This window comes from Alosa sapidissima, chromosome 9 (genome assembly GCF_018492685.1).
Source record: "Alosa sapidissima isolate fAloSap1 chromosome 9, fAloSap1.pri, whole genome shotgun sequence".
Taxonomy (NCBI): Eukaryota; Metazoa; Chordata; class Actinopteri; order Clupeiformes; family Clupeidae; genus Alosa; species Alosa sapidissima.
The window spans coordinates 34,757,194-34,782,571 of record NC_055965.1 but is presented as its reverse complement, the minus strand read 5'-3'; the positions used below and the strand labels follow the sequence as shown (position 1 = coordinate 34,782,571).

Sequence of the window (25,378 nt, the reverse complement as noted above, 5' to 3'; positions counted from 1 at the left end):
CAGGAATGACACAGTCTGAGCATGGAACTCGCATTTCTCCGCCTTGACATAGAGAGAGTTCTCCAGGAGCCGTCGAAGAACCAGCTGGACATGACGGGTGTGTTCGGACAGAGTTCTGGAGAAAATTAAGATGTCGTCCAGGTACACGAAGACGAATTTATTCAGCATGTCCCGCAGCACATCATTCACCAGCGCCTGGAATACCGCTGGGGCGTTGGTGAGGCCAAATGGCATTACCAGGTACTCATAATGGCCGGTGTGGGTGTTGAATGCTGTCTTCCACTCGTCACCCTCCCTTACTCGCACTAGGTGGTAAGCATTTCTAAGGTCCAGTTTGGTGAAAATAGTGGATCCCTGGAGCAATTCAAAAGCAGAGGTGAGTAAAGGCAGAGGGTACCGGTTCTTCACTGTGACATCATTCAGACCTCGATAATCAATGCAGGGGCGAAGAGAACCATCTTTCTTTCCCACAAAGAAGAACCCGGCACCAGCAGGAGAGGAAGACGGGCGGATGAGTCCAGCTGCCAGGGAGTCCCTGATGTAATCCTCCATAGTTTTTCTTTCAGGAGGGGATAGTGAGTAGAGGTGACCTTTGGGTGGAGCAGTCCCAGGGAGGAGATCAATGGCACAGTCGTACGGACGGTGTGGGGGCAGAGATGTGGCTTTGGTCTTGTTGAACACCTCTCGGAGGCCATGGTAACATTCAGGGACATTAGGAATGTCGTGGGCAATGCTGGGGGGTACTGAGCCGGGGGGCAGCGAGGCAGCACGCAAACAGGTCAGGTGGCAGGCATTTCCCCACTCTTTCACAGTTCCGGAGGCCCAATCGAGGTGAGGATTGTGGAGACGGAGCCAAGGGTAGCCCAGGATTAGGGGTTGGCCTGGAGAGCTGAGCAGGTGGAAGCGGATGGTCTCTCGGTGGTTTCCTGACACCATCATTGAGATGGGGGCTGTGATGCTGGTAACTGTGCCAATTGCGTGACCGTCCAGGGCCCGGGCTGGAACAGGAGTGGACAAGCGATGGCTTTCCAAGCCCAGCTGACGAGCAAGTCCTGTGTCAATGATGTTTGCTTCTGCGCCAGAGTCCACCAGGGCTGCCAGGGTGTGGGTGGAATCAGACAGGTGAAGACAGACTTGGATGAGGGGTTTACGGCTGATGGAGGGCTGAATGTTCATTGAGCTCATCCGGATTCCTCCTACATCTGGTGAGCTCCGGCTTTTGCTGGACAGGTGGCGACTCGATGACCATCACCACCACAGTACAGGCACAAGTTGGAGGTGATGCGTCGCTGGCGCTCTGCAGGGGTTAGGGAGGTGCGGCCGATCTCCATCGGTTCAGACTGGTCCGGCTGGCTAGATGGTGTGGCAGGTGCGGACAGAAGGGCAGTTGGGACACTCCGTGTGCTGGTGGATGGACTCTGGCGCCCTCTCTCATGACGGCGGGCCTGGATCCTGCGGTCGATGCGGACAGCCAGAGCAATGGCTTCATCAAGAGTGGGGGGTTGATCATGGGAAACCAGCTCGTCCTTTATGTAGTCCGCCAGGCTGTGGAGGAAAGCATCCACCAATGCTTCCATGTTCCAGGAGCTTCGACTTGCCACGGTTCGAAAGTCGATGGAGTAATCCGCAACAGTCCTTCTGCCTTGGCGAATACTCATCAGGATCCGAGATGCCTCGGCTATTGTGGATTCCAAATCGAATACCTTGAGCATCTCCTCTGCGAATAGGTTGAAGGTTGCACATGCTGGGGTCTGGCGCTCGAACTCCGCCGTTCCCCAGAGTCGAGCTCGGCCCGTCAGGTGAGTGATCACGTAACCGACCCTCGCCCCTTCAGTGGCAAAAGTCCTGGGTTGCAGGGTAAACTGGACACGGCAGCTCGTCAGGAACGCCCGTACCTGGGTTGGGTCGCCGCTGAACCGCTCTGGATTGCCGATCCTGGGTTCTGGGGCTCCGGCAGCCACGGTAGCAGTGGACTGGGCAGGAGACTCGGGTGCTGGGCCGGTGAGCAGGCTGGCTGGGGCTGGGCCGGTGGGAGCAGGCAGAGGAGAAAGGTTGGTGAGAAGTTGAATGATCATTGCAAGTTGTTGCTGTTGCTGCTGGAACTGCTGACGCTGGCTCAAGCCGGCTTGAAGTAGGGAGGCAATGTCAGCAGTGTTGCGGTTTACCTCTCTCTCTGTCTCTTCCAGGCGTTGCATGGCGGTGGGTGGTTCTGGTTCGTCGGTTTCCATGCTGGTTCGACCGTGCGCTGGGTCCATGTTTGGTCAGATCGTACTGTCAGACACCAAACAGGACGAGGACCACAATTGCGTCACGTTCAAAAGTTTATTTAAGGGTTGGGGGTTTCAGGGGTTCCGGGGGGGGTACAGGAGTTCCAAGAGTCTGCGTGTGTGTGTTCCCCCAGTAGCCGAACAGCGAAGGCAGGAGCTGGATGATCCGGGAAGTCCTGGGGGAAACACACACACAACAGCAATTGAAACGAAGCAGCAGTACAGTCAAGGACTAGGCGGTATTCGTAGAAGAGGGACGGAAGGCAGGTCAAGATTACCGGGGCTGGAGAACACAGAAGTAGTCGAGCGGGTCCGGGATCACAGGCAAAGAGTCAGAGGCGTTTTCAATAAACAGGCAGGTAACTGGTGCTGGTTGCAGACGATCTGACAAGTGTGGACTGAAAAGCAAGGCTTTATATAGAGGGCATGATGAGTGGTGAATGCAGTGCAGCTGGTAGGTAACGAGGGTGAGGCAGAGCAGAGCAGGAACAGGTGGAGGTCATCAGACTTCAATCAGCACGTGTTACCAGGCAGAGAGAGAGCTCATGACATATGTAGGCTACTGTACCAATGGAATTAAGTCAAATATAAATGATACATATGAATTGAAATTAAACAAAAACAAATAAACAACAGGTATATTTAAGCAAAAACAAATAAACAAGATATGTTTATTTACGTTGTTCTAATCACTGTGATATATTTATGCCTTATCAGAAGATAAAGGCAACCTGTGTTGTGATACTGTAATGTTGTTTGTTGTTGTTCTAGCCACTGTGATATATTTATAGGTGCTCTATCAGAAGATGAAGCTGTCTCTGTGTGTTGTGATATTGTAATGTTGTACCACTGTAATATATATATATATATATATAGGTGCTCTGTAGCTCTGCCCCAACCAGTCATTTAAGTGCATGGCATCAATGAGTTCAGCCATGGAGGTATTATATAACTGGAGAGAGTGACTAAGTCCCGCCCTCCATACAAATGAATGGTGGAGGCTAGGCTAGTAAATCCGGCCAATTCATAGTCAACGCCATATTGAACACTGGGGTTCGGATCCAGCGCCAGTCGGCTCTGACCATGCGCCAAGTTACAAAGCTGGAAATGACGCATGGACCAACGTCGATTTTTATTGGATATTATGTAAAAAGAGAGTCGTCCTCCAGTAAGAGGGTGGCGATAATGCACATAAAGTTCTTGCCTCATAACAAGAAGAAGAAAAGTGGCTCGGGAACGCGCATGGAGTCCGAGTGGAGTCGCCCTGAAGCGCAACTTAATTTCATTGGATAACACAGCGGTCTGCCTGCTGTCCTGCTGCAAATATGCATGCGAACATGACGTGAAATATCCGTAGTCGAACTATAAATAAACTATTCGGTTTTTAGTGCCAGGTGTAGCGCATTTTTACAGTCTATGATTAGTTTGTTTTTTATTGTATTGTTTGCCATCTCATATCGGGTGCTCTAAACGTATTCGTTGGCCCATGACCAAATCAAGCCAATAATAGCCAGTAGCCACAATCATGACTGGAGCCAGAGCCCTCAATAGCCACCCTGTTTTGAAAATAATATTGAAGATATTCAATATTATTGAAGATAGTATTGAAGATAACGCACAGAACGGTCAGCCTGAGCGGACAATTACGTCCCCAACTCATCTAAAATGTGGTGTCTTTAGAGTTGTACACCGCAGATGGTAAAGTAACGGTTAAAGAGAATGTTGTCTGCGGACTCAGCAAAAAATAGTTTACTTACGCATCCACGACATCCAATCTTCGCGCTCACCTGTGGAGTTACCATCCAAATGAGGCAGCGGTGTCAGAGGCACAGTAGACGGCCAGAGCATCGCCAGGCGTCCAACATCGTATGATTGCATACTTTCCGTAAATCCTAAATTATGTCCAGGGTCTGCTATTTACTTAGGCTGTAAAGCACAGGCACTATTTATTTGAGGTAGGCTTATTCGAGGCAGACCATTATTTCTTACATTGAACGTTATTGTGAGACATGCATTTTGTTTGGAGCGGCATACCAGGCTATCAAACGCAGACGATTTTTGGTTTTGGATTTAATTTACTTTTTGACTTTTATTATATAGTTAAATGTTGAGACTGATGGGCATTTAAATCTAGAGGGTATTTGATGATCACTGTAAAGTTTCGTGTAGTTGAAAAAGTGTGGGAATTTCCAGCTGTTTATTGCGAGACAAGGCCTTTCCTTCATTCATTGAACGTGCGCTGTGCTCTAATGGAAACCTTATTGCATAGCGAAGTAGCCTAAATTGATTTTTTTTTTTAAATTATGCATGGTTTACTTTTTATTAAATTCGTAGGCTGGAATGCCTCGCGGCAATAATTGTGTTTAAATGTAGTAGCCTAGTGCTTCAGCCTCTGGCAAGCTCCAAAGGGGGCGGCTATAGGTTGAGAGCTGTTGAAGACCCATGGTGCCACGAGACAAAGTCTTTATGCCGCTGTTGTGTAATTTATTGTCTTTAATCATGTTTAGGCTATGTTTGTTCGGGACAAACAACAACGAAAGAAGATCAATAGAATTTTCTTTATTTGTCATATGATGGATAAACAACCATAATATGCACGTCTTCTTATAGGCTCCTCAAGAAATACGCACTGAATAAAGTTTTGTTGTAGCCGCCGGATAGGTACCCGCCCACCAACATGTACGCGCATGAGAGCTCGTGCCCAACACGGATTTTCGTGCATGGAGCTGGTTCCAAATGCTCCATGCAGCGCCATATTTGAAAATGGCGTATGCTAAAATGCCGAAGCTAATCTGCACGCTCTTGACCCCCTGAGTTCAGCTCAGTGTGTGAATCATCAAGGGCGGGAACTGAGCCAGAAGTTGATTGGTTGGACAGTAAGGGGAGGAGCCTATCAGCCTTTAGCCCAGGGGTCGGCAACAGGGGGTCAGGATTTGAAGGGTTAGCTTCAGCCACTTAGCATGGCATTTGGCCGCTGACATTTTTGAAAACATGGCGTTACATGGTTGCAACTTCCGGCACCAGTTTGCACATGCTGATTGGTAGATGACAGCTCATGCACGAGTTTAGTGTTGGGCACGAGCGTCCTCGCATGTCCATGTTTGTTTGGATTTCTGGAAGACGACAAATAAAACAGCTAACTACTTGGATTAAGCTACTGATATTTGACTTAATGCCTACATGGTTTAGTCTGTATTATACCGGACTTTGTCGTTAATAAAAGAAAAATGTAAATGTTGTCATATTAGGCTATTATTTGCCTTATGTGTGGGTTGACAAGGTAACTGACTATGACCATACATTTTAGCAGATGCAATGACCTATATCCAATTATTAGCCTACTCATTGCGTTGTGCATGAAAACTATTTTAAAATGCACAGGCTGTTCCTACCTGTAGTCCATGACAAAGCAACATCTGGATGTAACCTATGTCTCCCCAAGTGTTTTAAAACGAAACAAATGTCAATGACTTATTTAGTTTGCTTTCTTGCAACATTGACATGATCGAGGCAAAAGCCAAATATCCAACAACAGTTGCAGACTCTTTGCCTGCTCGAACCACAATACTCGAGGGATGTGCACTTATCGGTAAGTCCAACTTGTGTTGGCTTCATTTTGTCTGCCTGCAAATGTAGCCTAGGTTTAACGGGGTTTAACAAGCTGCAAATGCACACTGGGTGCAGCAAATATTTCAGCTATCCACAAGTTTCTTACATCCCATATGTCTACTTAGTTTTAGTAATTTTCGTTGGCTAGCCTATTGCGTAATACAACCTGTCCAAATATAGCATTTAGGGTTCATTATTGGTGTAGCCTAAAGTGACTCAATATTGATTCGCATTGTTTATTATCACATATGAACATCACATTAAATAACCCAGGACTTCAGAGACAGGGCAAACTTCTACCACCATTCCCAAAATGTTATCCCAACCAATTTAATACATTTGCGCTTATAACGATGGTGAAGCGTGTTCCCGAACAACTTCTTTTCCTCTGAGGGAATGTCCAATCTTCATCAACGACATACCGTTGTACCTTACGTTGTCTCCGTCTGTAACGTGGAATCTAATAGGCTAATTCTAGCTGGTGCCGGAAACGAACACCCATGAAACGCCATTTTTGTAAAGATGGCTGCGGTCAATTTCAAACTTTTTTGGCTGAAGTAGCTAGCCTAACATGGTCCATTGAAATGAATGGGGGCGGGACTTAGTCACTCTCTCCAGTTATATATAATACCTCCATGGTCGGCAACCTTTTTTGCCTGGAGAGCCACTTTTACCAAATTTATTTATTTTTTAATCTCAGAAGAGCCACATAAAGACGGTTACAAGAAAAACTTTGGATATTTAACATACAGTTACTTTCATTCAACAGAGGATTTTTTTAATTAACTTTCTACTAGTTTTAAAACTAATGTGCAAGTAACTTAAAATGTAAAGTGTAATGACAGAAGTATAGGCCTTAGGCTTCCTATGAAGGCTAAACACCACCCCCTATTTTCCCAGTGTCCTTTGGTATGCAAAGTAACATCATAGCACAACACATGTTTCATAGCACAACACAACACTCAATTTTCATTGACATGTCATTGGCGAAATTGAACATTAGGCCTACCAGAGATTAGATTTAGTGATGGCCTTGGAGTCTGGCTGGCTCATATTCAGTGAGGTGAAGTTTCATGCAAGAATTGAGGCATCATTTAAGGGCAACTCCACGCAAAACTGTCATATATCCATAACGCCAACTAAATAGCCTACCATGGCATTGTGTTGGCGTTATGGATGTGACAGTTTTGTGCGGAATTGCCCTTAAACGTGAGCGCAGGTTTGTCTTTAGATTTTTCATATGTGACAAAGATTTCTCACATGCAAGTGGAATAGGGTTAACACAGCAATACTAACTCATTGCGATATATAACGGGCAGTTAATTTCACGTTTTCAGAATCAGTCTTCGGATGGAAACTTTCCCATTTCAGGCCGCTTGTGTTCTGCAAAACCTAGTGGATAACCTGCAAAAGCACATCACTTGCTCAAAATGAATAGTCCATTCCTCAAAAGCAAGTATTTATGTCAATGAAACTGCCAGTGTCATCAAAATGAGAAGTCTTGACACAATCGTTTATGAACAAGATAGTCAAATGGCTTTGTCATGTTTTCATTACGACAGTTTATGCTCAGTGTTTTCCCATGCAAAAAAAGGTCAGAACTCGACACTACCTGAAAATGCTCAAGATAGCACTATACAGTACTTGTTCAGCCATTTGAAAACTACAGTAAAGTTACAAATTCCTGTAGTTAGGGGAGTAAGTGAGTACAAGACACTGAATATGTATGTTTCACAGTTTTAATGCTCTTTGCAATCCTACAGCATTGTGACAGAATTTGATAACTAGTTCACCAATTTTGTATATAATGACTCAAACAATGAAATGAAGACTATTAGTTTTATTGGGAACGACTATTCTGCATCCATAAGTATAGTTCATTTTGACTGACATGACAAAGCAACTGATACATGTTCAAAACCATTTGCAATTTGTTCAGAGGAAGGAGAAATTGCTACTATAATGTGCACAAATGACTAAATGTTGTGGAGGTTGAACTAATAGTTATGAGAATTTTCATTCTGATCTGAGAAAAGCACCAAAGCGACTGAGAAAAACTGTAACTCGTGTCACGCTGTTCACCAACAGCAACATCCATCATCTTTGTTTTCAAGTAGCAGGGAATTCACACCGAACCGTTTCAACTCTGCCATCAATCATTATGCTAAACCCGCATAACGACTCTATACACGATGTGATTGGCCCTATCGAAGTTTGATTTTTCCAGCTTGCAAGCCAACGGAGAGTTGCTAGACTAGCCCGGGCAGAAAATTAAATTTGATGCCACTATGGTGCGTCTAATTTACTAGGCTAACGGATTTGACGTTACAGCATTGGATTTGACTTCACAGCAGTAGATTTGACTTTACAGATTGTCTCTAGCTTGACCAGATTCTGCTGGATGACTCATGACTCACTTAAGGCATATCGGTTAAGCTTTGCTCGTACACACGCTAGGCAGTGTGTGTGGCATTAACAAAAACACAAATATAACAGATGAGATCATAACCACGATGAGGACAGACATGATAAAACACAGTGTTGATTAACAGGCTTCTGGTGATGAAGTGGGAAAGAGACAGTCACTAAATCTCTCTCTGTTCAAGATCTGTACCCTAGAATTGGACTCACTTTGACAAAGGCCACAACATTTTTTTTCTCTTTGAATGTACTTGTGAGCAAGTAATTTATTGGCGTGCTATTGAGCGTCAGTGCAATTACAGTAATACTATAATAAACAAAACCTAGGATTGGAGGAACTAGACAGATCAGCCAGACTAAACTCACAACTAAACCTGTTGTAGCTCAATTGTTCTTCCTTTGAACAATACTGACACCTACTGATCAACAAATTCAGTTTTACCATTCTTCAGATCAGCCACCTTCCATTTTTTCTGACCTCTATTGAAATGCATTTTAAAGTACAGTAGATAATATAAGGCTAGTCTCGTACAATGCATGTAACTCTGGTACAATGCATCACATGGCAACATTTATGTTGAAAATTGTACATGGTCCCCAACGAAGAAAATTAATTTAATACATACATAACAGTACATTCTTATTATTATTATTATTATATAAACAGTTAGATAAGAGCCATAAAGGTTGATTCAGTTGTTATACCTTAGGTGGCTTAGGTGTTATACCTTAGTTGCACAAGTTTCTCGATGTTGCGGTGTATTTTGTTAGAAGTAATTCGCACCAGTGCGCCTAAATATTTTTTTTGCACTCGCACGCCATCATTTTTACTCGCATGTGCGAGTGAAATGGGCGCACTGTAGAGCCCTGCATCAGTTTAGCTGGTTCCCCGGAATGTTGGGGTAAAAGTAAAGTGCATCATTGCTCTCTGCCAGAGTCTCTCGTAGAGACAATTCCATTGTGCTCTCGCGAGAACTCTGGATTTCCAGGGTAACCTGAACACGCAACAACTGTACATTTTGATGTCTGAATCGATCTGAATAGAGCCCGTTTACGGAGAGCCTGTTCACTTCCTATTGACTGCCATTCTGTTGAAACTGTAGTTCTCATGAGGGCGGATTGTGAGTCCCAAATGAATGGGAGTCTATGGGGCTAGGCGGCAAAATGTACCGTTTCACTTGCTTATCATCAAAACACTTTTATTATGTATACCCATGTCCTTTGGTGTTTAGTTGTATCGGTGTACAGGTTACACACAAACACTCGACCTTCCCATCTGGCACATACACTGTATTAGCCTGTATGGCCCAATCCAGAACTGGACAGAACTATGAGATTTTGATCATGTTCTGGCTTACATGCAGGAAAATACATCTATGTGCAATGCTGACACCCACTGGTCATCTTCTAAACCTACAGCATGAAGCATCCAGGGTGCTTATTTGGAGGTTTTTAAATGACATGTACAGTCATATTCTGTGTCTCCTCATTCTAAAGTCGCTGGGTTATATCTTCCTGTTTGTGGTCAACACTATAATTATTTACATACATACAGTACATATAGACACTTGGATGAAGCTTTTGTCCAAAGTGACTGGAACCAATGGTATAACATTTAATGTGTTGTTATTGCTGCTTATATTTTTCTTTCATTAGTGGCGCCGCCAGGCGTAATCCTGTACACACTGTGCGTACAATTTTTCAACGCTTTATTCATGAAAATCATTTAATATTACAACAATAAAAATAGCTTGTGTACTGTCTTAATTGAAACATGCTTCGCACACAAATGATAGTCTATGTTTAGGGCAAAGAGAATGGACATCTCAACATAAGGATACATTAGAAGAAAATGATTGGTGTAAACTTTGTCACGACATGATAAGCAGTTCTGGCGCTTAAAAACAACGCTACATTCAGGTGTTTAACAGTAAAAGGCGCACTGTTCTTAGCAGTTATGCTGAGGGCAGTGAGATTAGGCATTGCATCCTATAGTCACTCTGTTTGGAACATCGTAGTTTGGGTTTTAAGATTGATAAGATTCAGTTAATGCGTATGGATCATCTCAAAGTTTGGGACAACCAAGTAGCAGTGTAAGCAAATCATTATTGTTATGGGACCATAGCTGTCTTTTCTAGGCCTATCGCAAATCGCGACACAGACATGGCCTTGGGTTGGCCAGGAACACTATCATCCTTGAAGATGAATGGTGCTCAACCTGACTCTGCCCACTTTGTTTGTCTGACTTCGCTCTGGCCACACTGTTGGCATACAGTGCTGTCAAACTTGCACCCACTGTGTCAGAGGCTTGATGGCCTTTTGAGCCCCCACCGTCAACTTCAAGGCAGCACTGCCAGCGTCGACTTCAAGGCACCTAACCCATGCCTAACTCTAGCGCCTTCCAGGCAGCGCCACCTTGAACTCGACAGTGGGGGGCCAAAAGACTGTGTCAGAGACACAGATCTTAACCATGGCAAAGACAGACATGTGATGAAGTGGGTTACAGGAATAAGACATGGTCACTAAATCTCTCTCTGTTCAGGATGTGAACCCTGGAGTTGGACTCACTTTGACAAAGGCCATAACCTCTACTTTTTTCTCTCTTTGAATGCAATTTGTGATTTAGTAATTTATTGACATGTGCTTTTGAACATCAGTGCAATTACAGTAAGAAAACCAAGAGGTTTGGAGGAACTAGATAAGCTCACAACTGAACCTGCTGTAGCTGAATTGTTCTTCTGTTGAACAATACTGACACCTACTGACATCACCAAATTTACCGTACCTTCAGTTTTATATTTTTTCTTCAGTTCAAATGTATCTTTCTTTCTTTCTTTCTGACCTCTACTGCATATAAAAGTAATCAATTATCATGGTGAATACACTGTGACACAAAGGTGAATGAAAATAAAATAAATCTAATCTATTGTTCAATAATGGATTCTACATATTTTCAGAAATAGAATCAAGACGTAATGTTGGTGGGGACTTCATGATAGACTTTTTTAAAAATAGAGGTTATAGGATAGGATCATATTCATCCTAGGATCAAATTGATGATTAAACACTGTGATTGGTTTAGCATGCTGTTTAGCATGCTGTGATTTATTCTTTGTAGTCAGACCAGTTTTCTGCTGCAGTTTCCGGCAGAACACTTGTCAAAATGACTTGATAGCCAAATACATTTATTTTATGCAATCTATTTATGTAGTAATGCAGATTTTCAGACACTTGGCGGGCGCTAATTTTGTCTTGACTGACATGATTTGTGATTGGTGTGACTGGATGCTGTTTGCAGTTTTTCACTGTAATGTGACAGGCCAGTCGGACCAGTTTTCTGTAGTAGTTCCCGGTTGAACATCTTTCCTACCCGAAAACAGAACAGATCAACCTGGTAGTTGAACGGACCATAGGCACGGTCTAAACGATGGACACAAGGAAACATTTTCCTGTCAGATTTAAATTGAGGGTCATGATAGATAACTTCATTTTTAGGACTGTCGGGGTATTCAACCTTTATCCAGTCATGGCTTTGCTGTGCATCTGTATGATTCTGCTTCTCACAAAGTCTATGAACAGCTCAGGTAGGAGACAGTTATGTTATATTATCACTATTTTGATCTTTTCTATGCAGACAGCTGGTACTTCATCACTACTATCTCTTTATGTTTCTGTTTGAACACGTTCTTATGACACTAGATAGCTAATATACAGACACAGGAGTAGTTTCATATCCAGGGTTTTTTATTAGCCCCGGATCACTCACAACACTTTTTAATTATAAATATATATATATTTAAAAGGGCAAATAATGCAGAATGAATCTAGTTTATATTTCAATCGTGGATCCAAACCTTGAGATGGGATGGACTTATTTATCAAACATGAGGGCATAAGGACACGGGCATCCTCTCATGCAGCAGATCTAACTTGAACGTTACCTCACCATAAAACATCAGTAGGAACATAAGCTACTCTGAGCGCATACAAGAGAGAGAAACAGAGAGAGACGGAGAGAGTCAGTTCCAGGGCATGTCATTGTTTGCACTTCCTATTTGGTATAAGAAAGTTATTGTCATTTACAAGTCCAGGTATGTTAATCAGCCTGCCCTGCATCTAGTTAAGAGCATGGCCAAACAGTGCTGCCCTAAACTGCTATAGAATCTAATAGACTGTATGCAAGACTCCATTTTGGATTTGTTTCCTACTAGCCAATCAACTTACACTCTACACAGTAAGCTATGACAGAAAATGACAGATTACTGGCCTGTAAGTTTTAATATAGGAGGATATTACCAGTTGAACAACATAGCTGGAGTTATCTAACCAGTTCAGTAACATCAGTTGCTTGATTAAAGTTAAGAACATTTTAAACACTTTTCCTGTTTGGAGGGAGTGGCTCACAACATTTTTACAGTCGGTCTACATTACCTTGAGACGAGGTGTTGAAGACAATGACTATATGAAAGAGCCATATCTGCCAGGAAGTTTATATGATAGTACAATAATCCTGAATGGAGTTGTACATAGAGCCTATTGGTGAGTCTCCAATGAAATGAGACTTAAGCAAAGAATAACATGAACCATATGATGTATCATGTATCTTTTGCTAATTAAAACATATTCCACTCTGCTATGTGGCTAGGATATAGTTTGTTTTTTAATAGCAAACAGAAATGTCAAGATAACAACAGGTCATTACATCCTTTCACAGTCAAAGCAATGGTGACTGCTTATAACTTAATGTATTGCTATTGTCAATATTCTGCAATCAGTGTGGCACAAATGAGTATAGAGTTGGTGGAATAATCGCTCAAACATGAAGAGCAAGAGCAGGCAAAATGGGAATTATGAGAACCGACTCAATGGGCTAAAGCCTCGAATGTGTTCAACTGCTAGCGATGTACAGATTCATTTAATTTTGCATTCTTACCTCTTCACACCAAATGCAAGAAACTACATAACAGAAAACCTAAAAGAAAACATAAATGCTCAATAATTATTTTGTCGTAGGGCTCGCTCATATGAAGTTGAACACTTCCAAAGGTTTTTCACTAAACCAAAACCTTGGAATTCCTCATGGCTTTTGGAAAATGCCCAGTGGGCCAATGAACATTAGCATGTGTACATACTTACGCTCAATTACAGTACTCCGTCTTGTTCCACACTTGTATACTTCGGCTTCCTGGAAGCTGAACCAACCAGCGAACAGAGGGCATCCCTTAGAGTGATTCCGTTACACAGGCATGGTGTTTCAGTTACTACTTCCCCTTCCCTGAAGCAGACCGTTTGGAATACATCAACGGGAGCGAAAAGGGCTTAAATACTTATGAAATCTTTGAGCAAATGTGAATAAAAGGCACAACATAATGTTGGTGTGAGTTATCGGTGTGTTCGTTGGATTTAAGCGACCATTCCATTTCTGTTTTTAGCTCTTTCTAGTTTACTAACAGCAGTGTCACGAACAAAATCACAGTCGAGCTGCCTGCTTCCCTGCTTACAGTCCAAGCTTGCTTGCTTGCTAAGGGCGTGATCCAGGGAAACTTCTCTGTATGACAAAATGCCTATTGTTAGTGATTGGTTCAAAGCGGTTCAAAGGAACTCCAATGATTTTAAACCTCAAACTGTGCCCTTCCACCCGGAAATAAATGTTTGCCAATGCATCTAGGCCAGACTCTCTGAGAGTCAGAGAGTCTGGTATCCAGGCTAAATGAACATGACCAAACAGAAAAAAATACAAAATGGAATTTAACCCTTGTGTTATCCTCAAATCTTACCGACACTCTTTATCCTTGGGGTCAATTTGACCCCAGCTAAATAAACCCTCAGAAAATGATTATAATTAATATTGTGACCTGCACCACTCTACACCCCCACAAAGATAAAACAAAAGAAGCAAACAGATCAGAGCAAAAAACACAGCCAGTAATGACGCAGTGATTAATAGATGTTCTGGAAAATGAAACCATCCTTCTACAAAAGGTAAAAAAAAAAAAACATTGAGTCAGTTAAGACAGTTAAGACAAAAAAGGTGCAAAAACAGAAACATGAATCTCTGTACAATATGGTAACGTTAGAAATTCAGTCATATTATAAAAGTAGCGAAAAACTGAAGCACCATTAATGTGAAAGATGGTCTCCTTCATTTTGTCAGCCCGGGAGACTCTACAGATGTACTCGCTGTTCTTTTCCCACTTCCACAACCAGGCGTCGTCTGACCGTGAACCCATCAGAGTTCCACTCTGTGGGGTCAGCTGATAGTGTTCTCCCCTTGCCGTCAGACCAATCAACTGATGGCTCAGGGTTCCATCCAGAGGATTCACACACTAAGCTGAATCCTTCTCCATCAACTTTATCCAAAGAAATCACTGGCTGTGAACCTACGGCTGTAAGATTGTCAAAAACATATTTTTTTTGGTTAATCCTCCAGCAATTCAACATCAGCAATAGTGGATTTGTACACACCATAAGACCCTGTTTTAATCATCTACTGTAAGTCCATACGGCACAAGTGCATTTAGATTGTCCAAAAAATGGTTGGGGCACCAGGTATATGGTTCATTAATGGTTTTACTTATGTTTCTTGATTTATCATGGGTGTGCGTTGATTGTAAAATGCAATAAACCAATGAGAGTACCACATTTTACATTCCCTCTAAAAGAAGGGAGTACTCAGCAAGGATTTATATGTGTGTCTATCTGAATGCATATATTCCATTTTTTACATACAGTATAAAATGTACTTGCCAATAACATTGAGTTGTATTGAGACATAACCGTAGTCTTTAGACACTATCAAGCATTTATAGTATCCTGTATCAGCAACGCGCAGTTGTTTGAGGTGCAGTGAAGCATTTCCTTTCTTAAGTTCGTCCTTGAAGAGGGATGTTCTGCCCCTGTAAGACGGCATTTGTTTGGTGTTCATGTCGGTGTGGTCTTTATAAAGGTGCACTGAGGAACTCTGTCCTGTCTGGTCCAGTCTAAACCACTCCACAGTCATCCCTTCAGCATTCGTACTGGGCTTCAGGGAGCAGGGAAGGACCAGTTCTTCACCAGCAACAGCAGAAAGAGGACCCTTTGGACCAACTACCTGGAAATCCCCTGTAAAACAGAGACAACTGAGAGCCATTTATCTCACTATGTTACACAACAAATACAAGAGCAGACCAAATGAAGAGGATGCTGTGTTTTATCAAACTAAAACATGCAACTTCCTTGAAAATAACAGCAAATGGCAGTAATGAGAACAGGAGCAAGCAGCTCATTCCTAATGGTGATAAGATACATAAATAGCACTGAAAATAAATTGTTTGTTGCCACATCACTCAGCATTTTTTGTTTGTCTTTCCAGCAGGAAGAGGAAGATGCAGCAGGTGTGGCAGGGCCTCCTTGATTGGCCTCACTACTGGACAGGATTCTAAGAAGGTCTTTGTTCCACCCATCAGACGGACTTCCTCTCTCCGTCACCATTTTCATTTTGTTTTAAATATAATATAAATATATATAATATATCCTCTAAACATACACTTGCATTGTATTCATTACCACTAATACTTCTCTTAAATTATTTTTTAATATATTCTTTATCAACTATAACTGACTCCCCTTCCAGTGTTGATATCTAAATCTAAAGTTGTTGACTAATCGTAAAATCTAAAGGGTAAACTAGATGATTTATGTTTGATTTACAAGCGCCATCTACAGGAATTTTATAAGCATAACATTTAACATCATTCAATTGGAGTATAATAAAAGCATACATTTAAACAACAATGATCATAGTTTGAAATTAATTGCAAGTTTGATTGTCTTCACTCTTGAACAAAACGAGTGAATGAATAAATAGCATAACATCAAAACAACTTTGGCATATGGCTATTCAAAATTATATGCTATAGCCTACGTTCTTAGGTTTAAAGGGTTCACTCCAAATTAGTGTCTAGTTGTAGATGGTCATAAGTAAAACTGGTATCAACTTAATATAGATTACTGACTCCCACTATAAGTCTCAGTTCTGCCTAAGTGTGAAATATAATTATCTGAAATACAATGGCTTCAATTTAATATAATCTGTGTAGCACACAGTTGTTTTGACATTCATCAACAATCATCAACACATGAAGTGGTTTTAATCATTAGTAGTATAGGCAAAAGGCTACAGAATTATATCTTAGGCCTGCATCAGATTTAATGTAGCCCACTTGCATATCAATATGACATGTCTTTCATTAAAGAAACACTAAAGAATTTTTTGTACCTTAAAATAATGTTTCCAAAATTGTTTTAGTGGTTCATCAACTCGTACCAGGGTGAACGGCACTTCTGCATTCGCTATAACCGCACTATGCAAGTTTGTCAGATCAGGTAGCGGATCTGTAGTTCAATGGAATGAGACATAAGAAACTACAAATTTGACATGCTTCTGATGTCGCAAAACATCATACTTTCATAAAATCAGGCAACATACTCCACCTTGTCTGTGGACATCGTTACTTGTAAAGCCTGTGCTGGATAAACAAATAGCGTGCGTGTGACAGAGGAAATGTGCTTTGGTGTTGCTTTAAAGAGTAGAACTAAAAATGTCATTATCAAGGTGATAAGTCTGTAAATGCTTTGTGTGGAAGTGAACCTGAGAACATGCACGAATATGATTCCTTTTCTATGCTGTCGCGCTACATGTTGCACAATAAGAGAATGCAGAGTAGCAAGATTCCTAGAACCACACACATATCAAGTTAAAAACATTTGAAGTTGCATAATCATCATAAATTATTCGGAACTAGTGAACATTTAAATCAATGCTTTAAATCAAGTTTTTACTTCCATTTTTGAAGTTGTAGCCTACAGGTGATGATAACATGGAGCAGGTTGACAGAACCAACTGAATCCTGAACACAAGCATGGCCTTGGGTTGGCCACAGGTTGGCAAGGAACACTCTCATCCTTGATGATGAATGGTGCTCAACCTGACTTTGCCCACTTTGTACACTGTTGGCATAAGATGCTGTCAAACTCACACCGACTGTGTCAGAGGCTTGATGATCTTTTGGGCTAACCCTAACCTAAACCCTTGCCTAACCCTAGCATCTTCCAGGCAGTGCTACCTTGACTTCGACGGTGGGGGCCCAAAAGATTGTCTCAGAGAGACAGACATGTGATGAAGTGAGTTACTGGAATAAGACATGGTCACTAAATCTCTCTCTGTTCATGATGTGAACCACTGACAAAGGATAGATAGATAGATAAATAGATAGATAGATAGATAGATAGATAGATTATTGATCCCTATGGGAAATTCAAAGGTCTCAGTAGCATACAGACATCACACACAACATGCACTTACAGCAAAAATGGTAAACATAAGTATAAACATATAACCAAACTCCACTGTACAATAGAGACAGTAGAAGATAAGAAAACTTAAAATTAAATTAAAAAATACACAGTGTGCTTGAGGGTGATCAAGCATGAGACGCTTGCAGTGACAGGGCCGGGACTGGCCTGTAGTTCTGTGTGCATGGTAAGGTGCTCAAGAGAGTGAGTGTCGTGGTGAATGTGCAAAAAGTAGTCCAACAGTAGTCCAACAGTGCAACAGTGCAAGAATAAGGTCAAGAGACCAGCACAAATAATATGGACAAATAGGAGAGTAAAGTATAATGTAGACAAGGTAATATAAAAAAAAACTATGTCAGTGCAATAACAGGTTGAGGTAATAGGGTTACAGCCATTCAGTATTGTAGCAGACGTCATTGGTCATGTGTGCTAATATAGCATGAAAAACAGTGTAGCAGTAAAACAGTAGTAAAAACATTAGGCTGTGGACATTAGTAAAACAGTAGTAAAACAGTAGTAAAGCAGTAGTGGGCAGTCGGTACTCAAACATGGAGAGGGTGGAGAGGCAGACAGACTAAGCAGAGAAGTCTATCTCTCCTCTTCCCTTTAGTGAAGCATTGAACAGTTAGGTGAGATTGCAGCTAAAAAGGTGTGGTCTAGAATCATTGTGGAGACATGGAGAGGCTTGGTAAGTATTATAAGAACCATTTTGAGAGCTTTGAATGCTAATAAAGATGTCTCCCACTGATTATTTAAATAGGGTATGAATCATTTTGGACATGCCATTTTTCATAAAAAAAAGTTAAAAGATCAAAATGCTTCTTTTTTGATTCCATGTTTCTACACATACAACAGTTTGCTCTTAACTGTAGGTATTGCATTACAATTACAATTGCATTCCCCTTGGGGATCAATAAAGTATCTATCTATCTATCTATCTATCTACAAATACGAGAACCCTTTTCTGGTGGACCCAAACTTTTGACCGGTTGTGTACAGTATGTCATGTGAGTGATATTTTGAGAACTTTCTGCGTGTAAAGGAGGTGTTGGTGATAGACCTACTGTTTCACTACAATCACTTACAGTCACTTACAATTCAAGCTGCTAAGTCAAGCTGCTGAGTCTTTACCATTAATGTTCACAAAAGAGGGATACTGATATCAGTATTTATAATGAGATTGTAATAATTAAGTTGCTGCCACCACTAAACTGGTTGTCATCCCCCAAATGGATGACATTCCTCTGATGTCATTAAGTGAGCCTGCCGAAGACTGGACACAAAGTTGTAAAGGCCAAGGTTGTTGTGGTGCTTGCTAATCTCAAGGAAAAAATGTGTGGCAGACATGCAAAAAACCCCAGTCAAAAGTAAAAGAGCAGTTCAACAGCCACCTACTCTGTGCAACTGGGGTGTTGGCTCAGGAATATAAATGACGAGTCTCACCAACTTGGTATAGTAGTATAGTATATACTCTTCTGATCCCGTGAGAGAGGGTCTCTGCATTTATCCCAATCCGTGAATTAGTGAAACACACTCAGCACAGAGTGAACACACAGTGAGGTGAAGCACACACTAATCCCAATGCAGTGAGCTGCCTGCATCAAGAGTGGCGCTCAGGGAGCAGTGAGGGGTTAGGTGCCTTGCTCAAGGGCACTTCAGTCGTGCCTACTGGTCGGGGTTCGAACTGGCAACCCTCCGGTTACAAGTCCGAAGCGCTAACCAGTAGGCCACGGCTGCCCCTCAAATATGGCTCTGGCCTTAGACCGGTAAGCTATTTTACTTAACCAAATTCTTAAATTGTAAGTAAGCAATTTATTGTTCTATTTATAGTGGATGGAATCTTGAAATCTCCTGGCTTCTTCTTATTAGTATTATGAAATTTTCAAATTTTCAAAATGAATGCAGCTCTAACCGCTTAACGTACAAACATGTTGAAATAACCGTTGTGTAGGTCTGGAATTGATGATGAAGTCATGGTCAAACCCACCTGACACACAAGGTGTTGTATGAACTCAAATATTAAGCGATTCAATGGGTTTTTTTTTTCAAGGAATCTCCCCACCAACATTAAGCCAGCTGCAGCTTTCCATCTACTATTGTAAATCTTCTGGCATTACATTTCTATTTCATTTATATATTTTGCATAACACAGATTAAGGTTTCTGCTCAATGGCAACTGTTTAGATGAGTTCACAGGTTTTCTCTCCAGAGCCAGAATGGTGCTTCAACATTAGTGAAGGTGCTGTGGACTCTTATGTTGATGCTCATGATTCAAAGTTACTGATACTGATTTGCAGGTTATGTCGTTGTACAGTTCCCAGCCATGTTTTGGGAAAGGGGGTCACTCGTTTTGGTTTGAGGCATTTATGTGAACAGAGAGCTCTGTCTTTCTGAGATTTTCTCTTTGATGATCTCATGTGCTGCATTTGCACAACCTCTATATTACAGAAATCATTGTCTTGGTATTTTAATTTATCTTTGTGTCAAGATACATTATGTACTATTCGGTGCCTGGATGGAAACATTTTGGCTAAGCAAGATTTACTTGCAAAGTGTGTTACTTATATTTGTGTGTTATACAATGATTCTATTATGTACTGCTTGATTGTTCTCTTCATTGGATTATCTCCTCCATGTTGATATGAATGTCAAACATGAGGCTGAAACATAGGCCACTGTTGTTGTTACAAAGTTTGTTGGTGTGTCTTATTGCTTTTCCAGGCCTGCTTTTGAATCATCCTCTCTACGAGCAGCAGAGCTTGTCCCTTAAACACCCAGGAATACAAGGGGTATTCAGTTTTTTTTTGCATTCATTTTCAGTAAGTATGTACGTTTATAAGTGTATATTTTAAAACAGTGAAATCAGGGAAAAAATCACATTTAAAAACAGAGAAAGACACCAATGACAACAATAAACAACAAACAACAGTTGCAGAATTGTATGAAAATGTGACAAATGATTTAAAAACAGAGATGATACAAACTCATGATCTCGCAAAAAAACTATAGTATATGTTTGTCCCCAGTAGCCTTTTTTTCTTTTTGTCTTTGTTTTTTCCCCTCCATGTTACTTCAGGGGCTCCATACTCGTCCATGTTACTTCAGGGGCTCCATACTCGTCCATGTTACTTCAGGGGCTCCATACTCATCCATGTTACTTCAGGGGCTCCATACTCATCCATGTTACTTCAGGGGCTCCATACTCATCCATGTTACTTCAGGGGCTCCATACTCGTCCATGTTACTTCAGGTCACTGAGTTCTGTCGGTATGAAAAAAGAGATAAAACAATAAAACAGTGTTGCCTAGAGTGTAGCAATGTAGCCTGGCTGCTCTAACTGTTATTTGCTATAACTCAAACTAGGTAGCAATGTAGCCTGGCTGCTCGCAAACTCTTGATTGCATAGATATTATGTCACGTATGTCAGATAACAGAGGAGACACAGAACTATCAATTGATACCAAGAACATCCTTCTCGTCCAAGCTCGGGTCAAGGCAGAAAGGTCAGGTGTTATTTGCCAATCACAACTCTAGTTGCACATAGTATGTAGTCCCACTGAGATCAGAAAAACACACATTACACACAACAGAGAGAGAGACCAATGACAACAACTACTCACACAAAACACACACTTCAACACAATGGTACAGTGTAAGCATATACATACTGTTGGTCTATTGGCGACTCCGGACACTGAAATGTTGTTCAACATAACCTGAATCCATCTGTTCTACCAGACAACAAAAGTGTTAAGAGTTGGAAATGGAAGATGATTGGCTGGATAGGACTAGAGAAGGTGATTGGATAGTAGCAGAACAGCAGGTTACCAATAGGGAGTGTGTGTGTGTGTGTGTGTGTGTGTGTGTGTGTACAATAATATTCAGCAGATCGCAACTCTATTATGTTACATATAGTACCAGTAAAATCAGAAAAACACTTAAAAACAGAGAAAGAAATCAATGACAAAAAAACAAAGGACAGTTGCTGAATCGCAAACAGGATGTGAACAGACTGAAAGATCAGCCTATATTCAAACACAGAGCACTGCATGATTTACCTTGTAGTTGCCTAATGCTATATGACTTGCCTTGCAGATTGGCCTTACAGTATATGAGAATAGGGTTTTCCAGTATTTGTATTAATGCCTGTGCTACCTGATAAGACACACAAAGTACTGAAAGTTAATGATTTACTGTACCAGTGTATCACAATGCACTTTGGTCCTAATCATTTAGACTTCACTGTAGCTCAAGGAACTCAAAGCAGCAAAGTTGTTCTCTTCAGAAAATGACGTTTACATAAAACTTCTACTGGTGATTCTTTTAAAGATCTATTATTATTATTATGATAGATAGTCACTTAGTGCTGTACAATATATCCAATTGCTCATAATGTCTCATAGGAAATGAAGCGTTGGAGCATTTGAATGGCGTTCTTGCACCTTGGACTCAATGTACCACGTCTCTAATTGTGTCTGAATGTGCAGAAGGTCAAAATGAAATATCCATTGATTATATTAAATATATTTAATTTAATCTATAGATTATATTATACATGTATCTACTGATTTTTGTGTAGCGAGTATGACATGTTGCATTGTACAGTTCTGCATTAAACATAACAACTCCTTGTGATCTTTTACTGGAGTTCAGCTCTAAACTGATTTCCTTTGCTTTCTGCCCCATAGTTGTGTGCACATTTTTTGTGACGTATGTAAATTTGTGTATAGGGAGATAGAATTCTCATATTTTTCGAACTGCTTGTAGCACTGCCACATAAGTTAACACAGGAGTCACTTTACTAAGGCCAGGTTATAAAAATAAATGGGGACGAGTAGCCCATATAAGTGTATTTCCTATCATTTGTTTTCCATCCTGTTTATGCCCCTGTTGCCCTGTATTAAATATCTAATCTGTATGGACATTGTCAGTGTCAGCCTAGTAGCAGAGAACTTGGTACTGTAGTCACGCTGGAGTATTGCCGGAAGTTGAGGGTTTACAGATGCTGCGTGATGTCTTTGCGCCTGGCAGCGGTGCTTTGCCGGTGCTATGCCCGAAAATAGTTCCAAATCTAAATTGGTCTAGTAAATCCCTTCGTGTTAATTTGCATTGATATTTGTACTCGATGTGAATGTACAGGTTACGAGAAAAAATTATAAAAAATCTTGAGTTATTTGATTCACTTTTGCAACGATATGCTATCTGATATCGCCGGATTACAGCTACTACGCTAAACTAAAGCTAACCGGGCCGTTTCTAGATTAGGACAATGGCTGGGTCGGCTATAAAACGCTTTGGCTCACTCATCCAACTCTAGGGACTGCGGGGAGTGACCCAATTTCACCTAGGGGTGGCGTATTCCTTTAACATAACATTTCCAAGATCATTTTGATGGCTCATAACATGACCTTCTGAATGGCACTTATCTCTAGTTCTAACTTTCTAGCTTCAGTTAGAAAACTGCATGATGAAATAGTAAAAGTCTTTGGCATAGGCCCCGTCATTGGTCCAGGTCTTGAGATGGCTTGCCAAATCCTTGCCTGGTAAAAGAGTTAACCCTTGGACAGTTAGACAGGGATGGTACCTGAGGCATGAGTGGCAGCCTGCGGGCCACTTCCGGCCTGCAAGAACCAAATGAGTGGCCCACGCGTAAAGGAATGTGTATTAATAGAGAATCCTCACACTGCATCCATCTGCACACATCAATACACACACGCATGTGTACATACACACACACATAAACACACTCACACACATATAAACACACCCACATGCGCACACACATAAAAATATACACACATGCAGGCAAGCAGGCACACACATACCATTACCCCAAAATACACACTGTGTGCACACTCAGAAGCACACATATACACAAAAAACAAGCACACACTATGCACACACTATTTACACACACAAAAGCTGCAAGAAGACTATAATGTGCATGAGAATGTGCAGGACTAGGTGGCGGTCATATTTTGTAGTGCTTTGCAGTAAATCTAGTTGACAAAAAGACAACCAACCAACAAGTGTTCACAGCCTTGTAATCTCATTTTAAAAACTCTTTTTAAACTTTCATTCACTGCCTCTTTTTCCCCAAAAGAAATGCCTAATTTAGTTTGTTTCATTCTGGCACATGAAATTATAAAAATCATAGTCACTTTAGCCCAAACATTGTTGGTCCTTCATTCCAAAATAGCCTATACCCTACAAATATTGTAGACGAGCACTGACGAGTACAAAATCGATGAGAGGGTGCTCGGTGGTAGTGGGGGAGGGGCATGAGAGTTGTAAACATTCAACATTTAAGAGAGCTAAATGCTCTCAATCTGTCAGACTTGCCAACTGAAGTTTTAAAGGTGCTCTAAGCGATGCCACACGTTTTTTAGACATTTTATGACAACATCTCAGACACGGAATATATATGGAGAGCGATAAAAAAGGTGACTTTGAAATTGTGGTGTTAAAGGCAGCACAATGAAACATTTGGGTGAACATATATTTTGTGCAGGTGCACCTAAATAAAACAAGTCTGTTTTTGTCAAATGTTTTTGGTCAGAGTTAGATATACAAATGTGCGTTAGTGTTAGGATGATTATTTTTCCATTTTTAAATGTTTGCGGGTGTATGTGTGTTTTATCCTGAATGCTTTGGCCTTCGGTTTTGCATGCTTGACAAAATTTGGCCCTTGGGCCAACTATTTGGGGACCCCTGTCATAGTGTATTCTCTCTTGTGTTTTAAACATGTGAAGTAATCTAACACATAAAAATACACACAAATGTAGAGAAGGTTACGTTATTATTTTATATGAAGATTTAACAAGTGTCAAGTGAATTAAGACTGGAATCTTTATTTGCACAGGGACTTTTCAGATTTTTGGTCCAGCCAGTCCCCTGTATGTGGTTTCTGGTGAGGATCTGATTCTCCCCTGCTCCATAAACCCCAATATCAGTAAGACGAACAGGAATGTCAGAGGCTGACTGAAGAGAAAGCAGAATGCAGAGGTAATACAAGGGCCTCCATTCAAATCAGCAGTACAGTACAACTAGATGTACCGCAGAGCGGTACAAAATATGGCCGCCACCCAGTCCAGCACATTTTTTCCACAAAAATAAGTCACGCTTGTCAAATTGTGTTCATTTCCTACTTTGTTCCTTTTTTGTGTGTTTGTAATTGAGTGTGTGCAGAGTGTGTGGTTGTTTTTGTGTATATGTGTTTTGTGTGTTTTTGTGTGTGTGTGTGTATGTGTGTTTGTGTGCGTGTTTGTGCGTGTCATGTGTGTGCATGTATGTGTGTGTGCATGTGTAGTGTGTGTGTTTACACGTCTTTGTGTGTGTGTGTGTGTGTGTGTGTGTGTGTGTGTGTGTGTGTGCATGTGTGTGTGTCTTTATGTATGTGTAAATAAATAAAGCAAATCAGGGAACCACCTACTCTTTGCGATAAGTGCCATGGGATCTTTAACAACCACTCGGTGAGTTGCACAGTTTTGAAAACGAACGTTAAGGGTTGTTTTAGGACATGTTTGAGTAGCCTACTACAGTATGCCCATTGCCAGCCACCCTGAGAAGTGAAAAGGCGATTCAAAATGAGTCAGAAAAGTCGAGACAGGACCAATCGTCAAAATTTCGGTGTCCACCACTCTAGTTCATCCAAAACAAACCAGAAAAGGGCCTTAAAGTGCTAAAAACCGGAATTTTCCTTTAAGTATTTTGTGCTCACCTGTATTTTGTAGTGGTGTAGCCTATAG

The 25,378-nt window shown here is 41.3% G+C and overlaps 2 protein-coding genes and 1 long non-coding RNA gene across 12 annotated transcripts in view; 1 reads left to right on the top strand and 2 right to left on the bottom strand.

Annotated features, from left to right (window-relative positions):
• LOC121718788 (NACHT, LRR and PYD domains-containing protein 3-like) overlaps window positions 1-25,378 on the top strand; it is a 1,510,793-nt gene that overhangs the window by 992,833 nt on the left and 492,582 nt on the right. The window lies entirely within an intron of this gene.
• The window catches only part of LOC121719082, a 530,903-nt gene that overhangs the window by 402,696 nt on the left and 102,829 nt on the right, over window positions 1-25,378 (bottom strand). The window lies entirely within an intron of this gene.
• On the bottom strand, window positions 14,157-15,455 carry LOC121718997 (butyrophilin-like protein 8). Its single transcript, XM_042104487.1, has 2 exons — window positions 15,045-15,455; window positions 14,157-14,683 (listed from the first exon to the last, which is right to left on the bottom strand). The coding sequence occupies exons 1-2, from the start codon at window positions 15,424-15,426 to the stop codon at window positions 14,463-14,465; spliced, it is 603 nt and encodes a 200-aa protein (XP_041960421.1). The 5' UTR covers window positions 15,427-15,455; the 3' UTR covers window positions 14,157-14,462.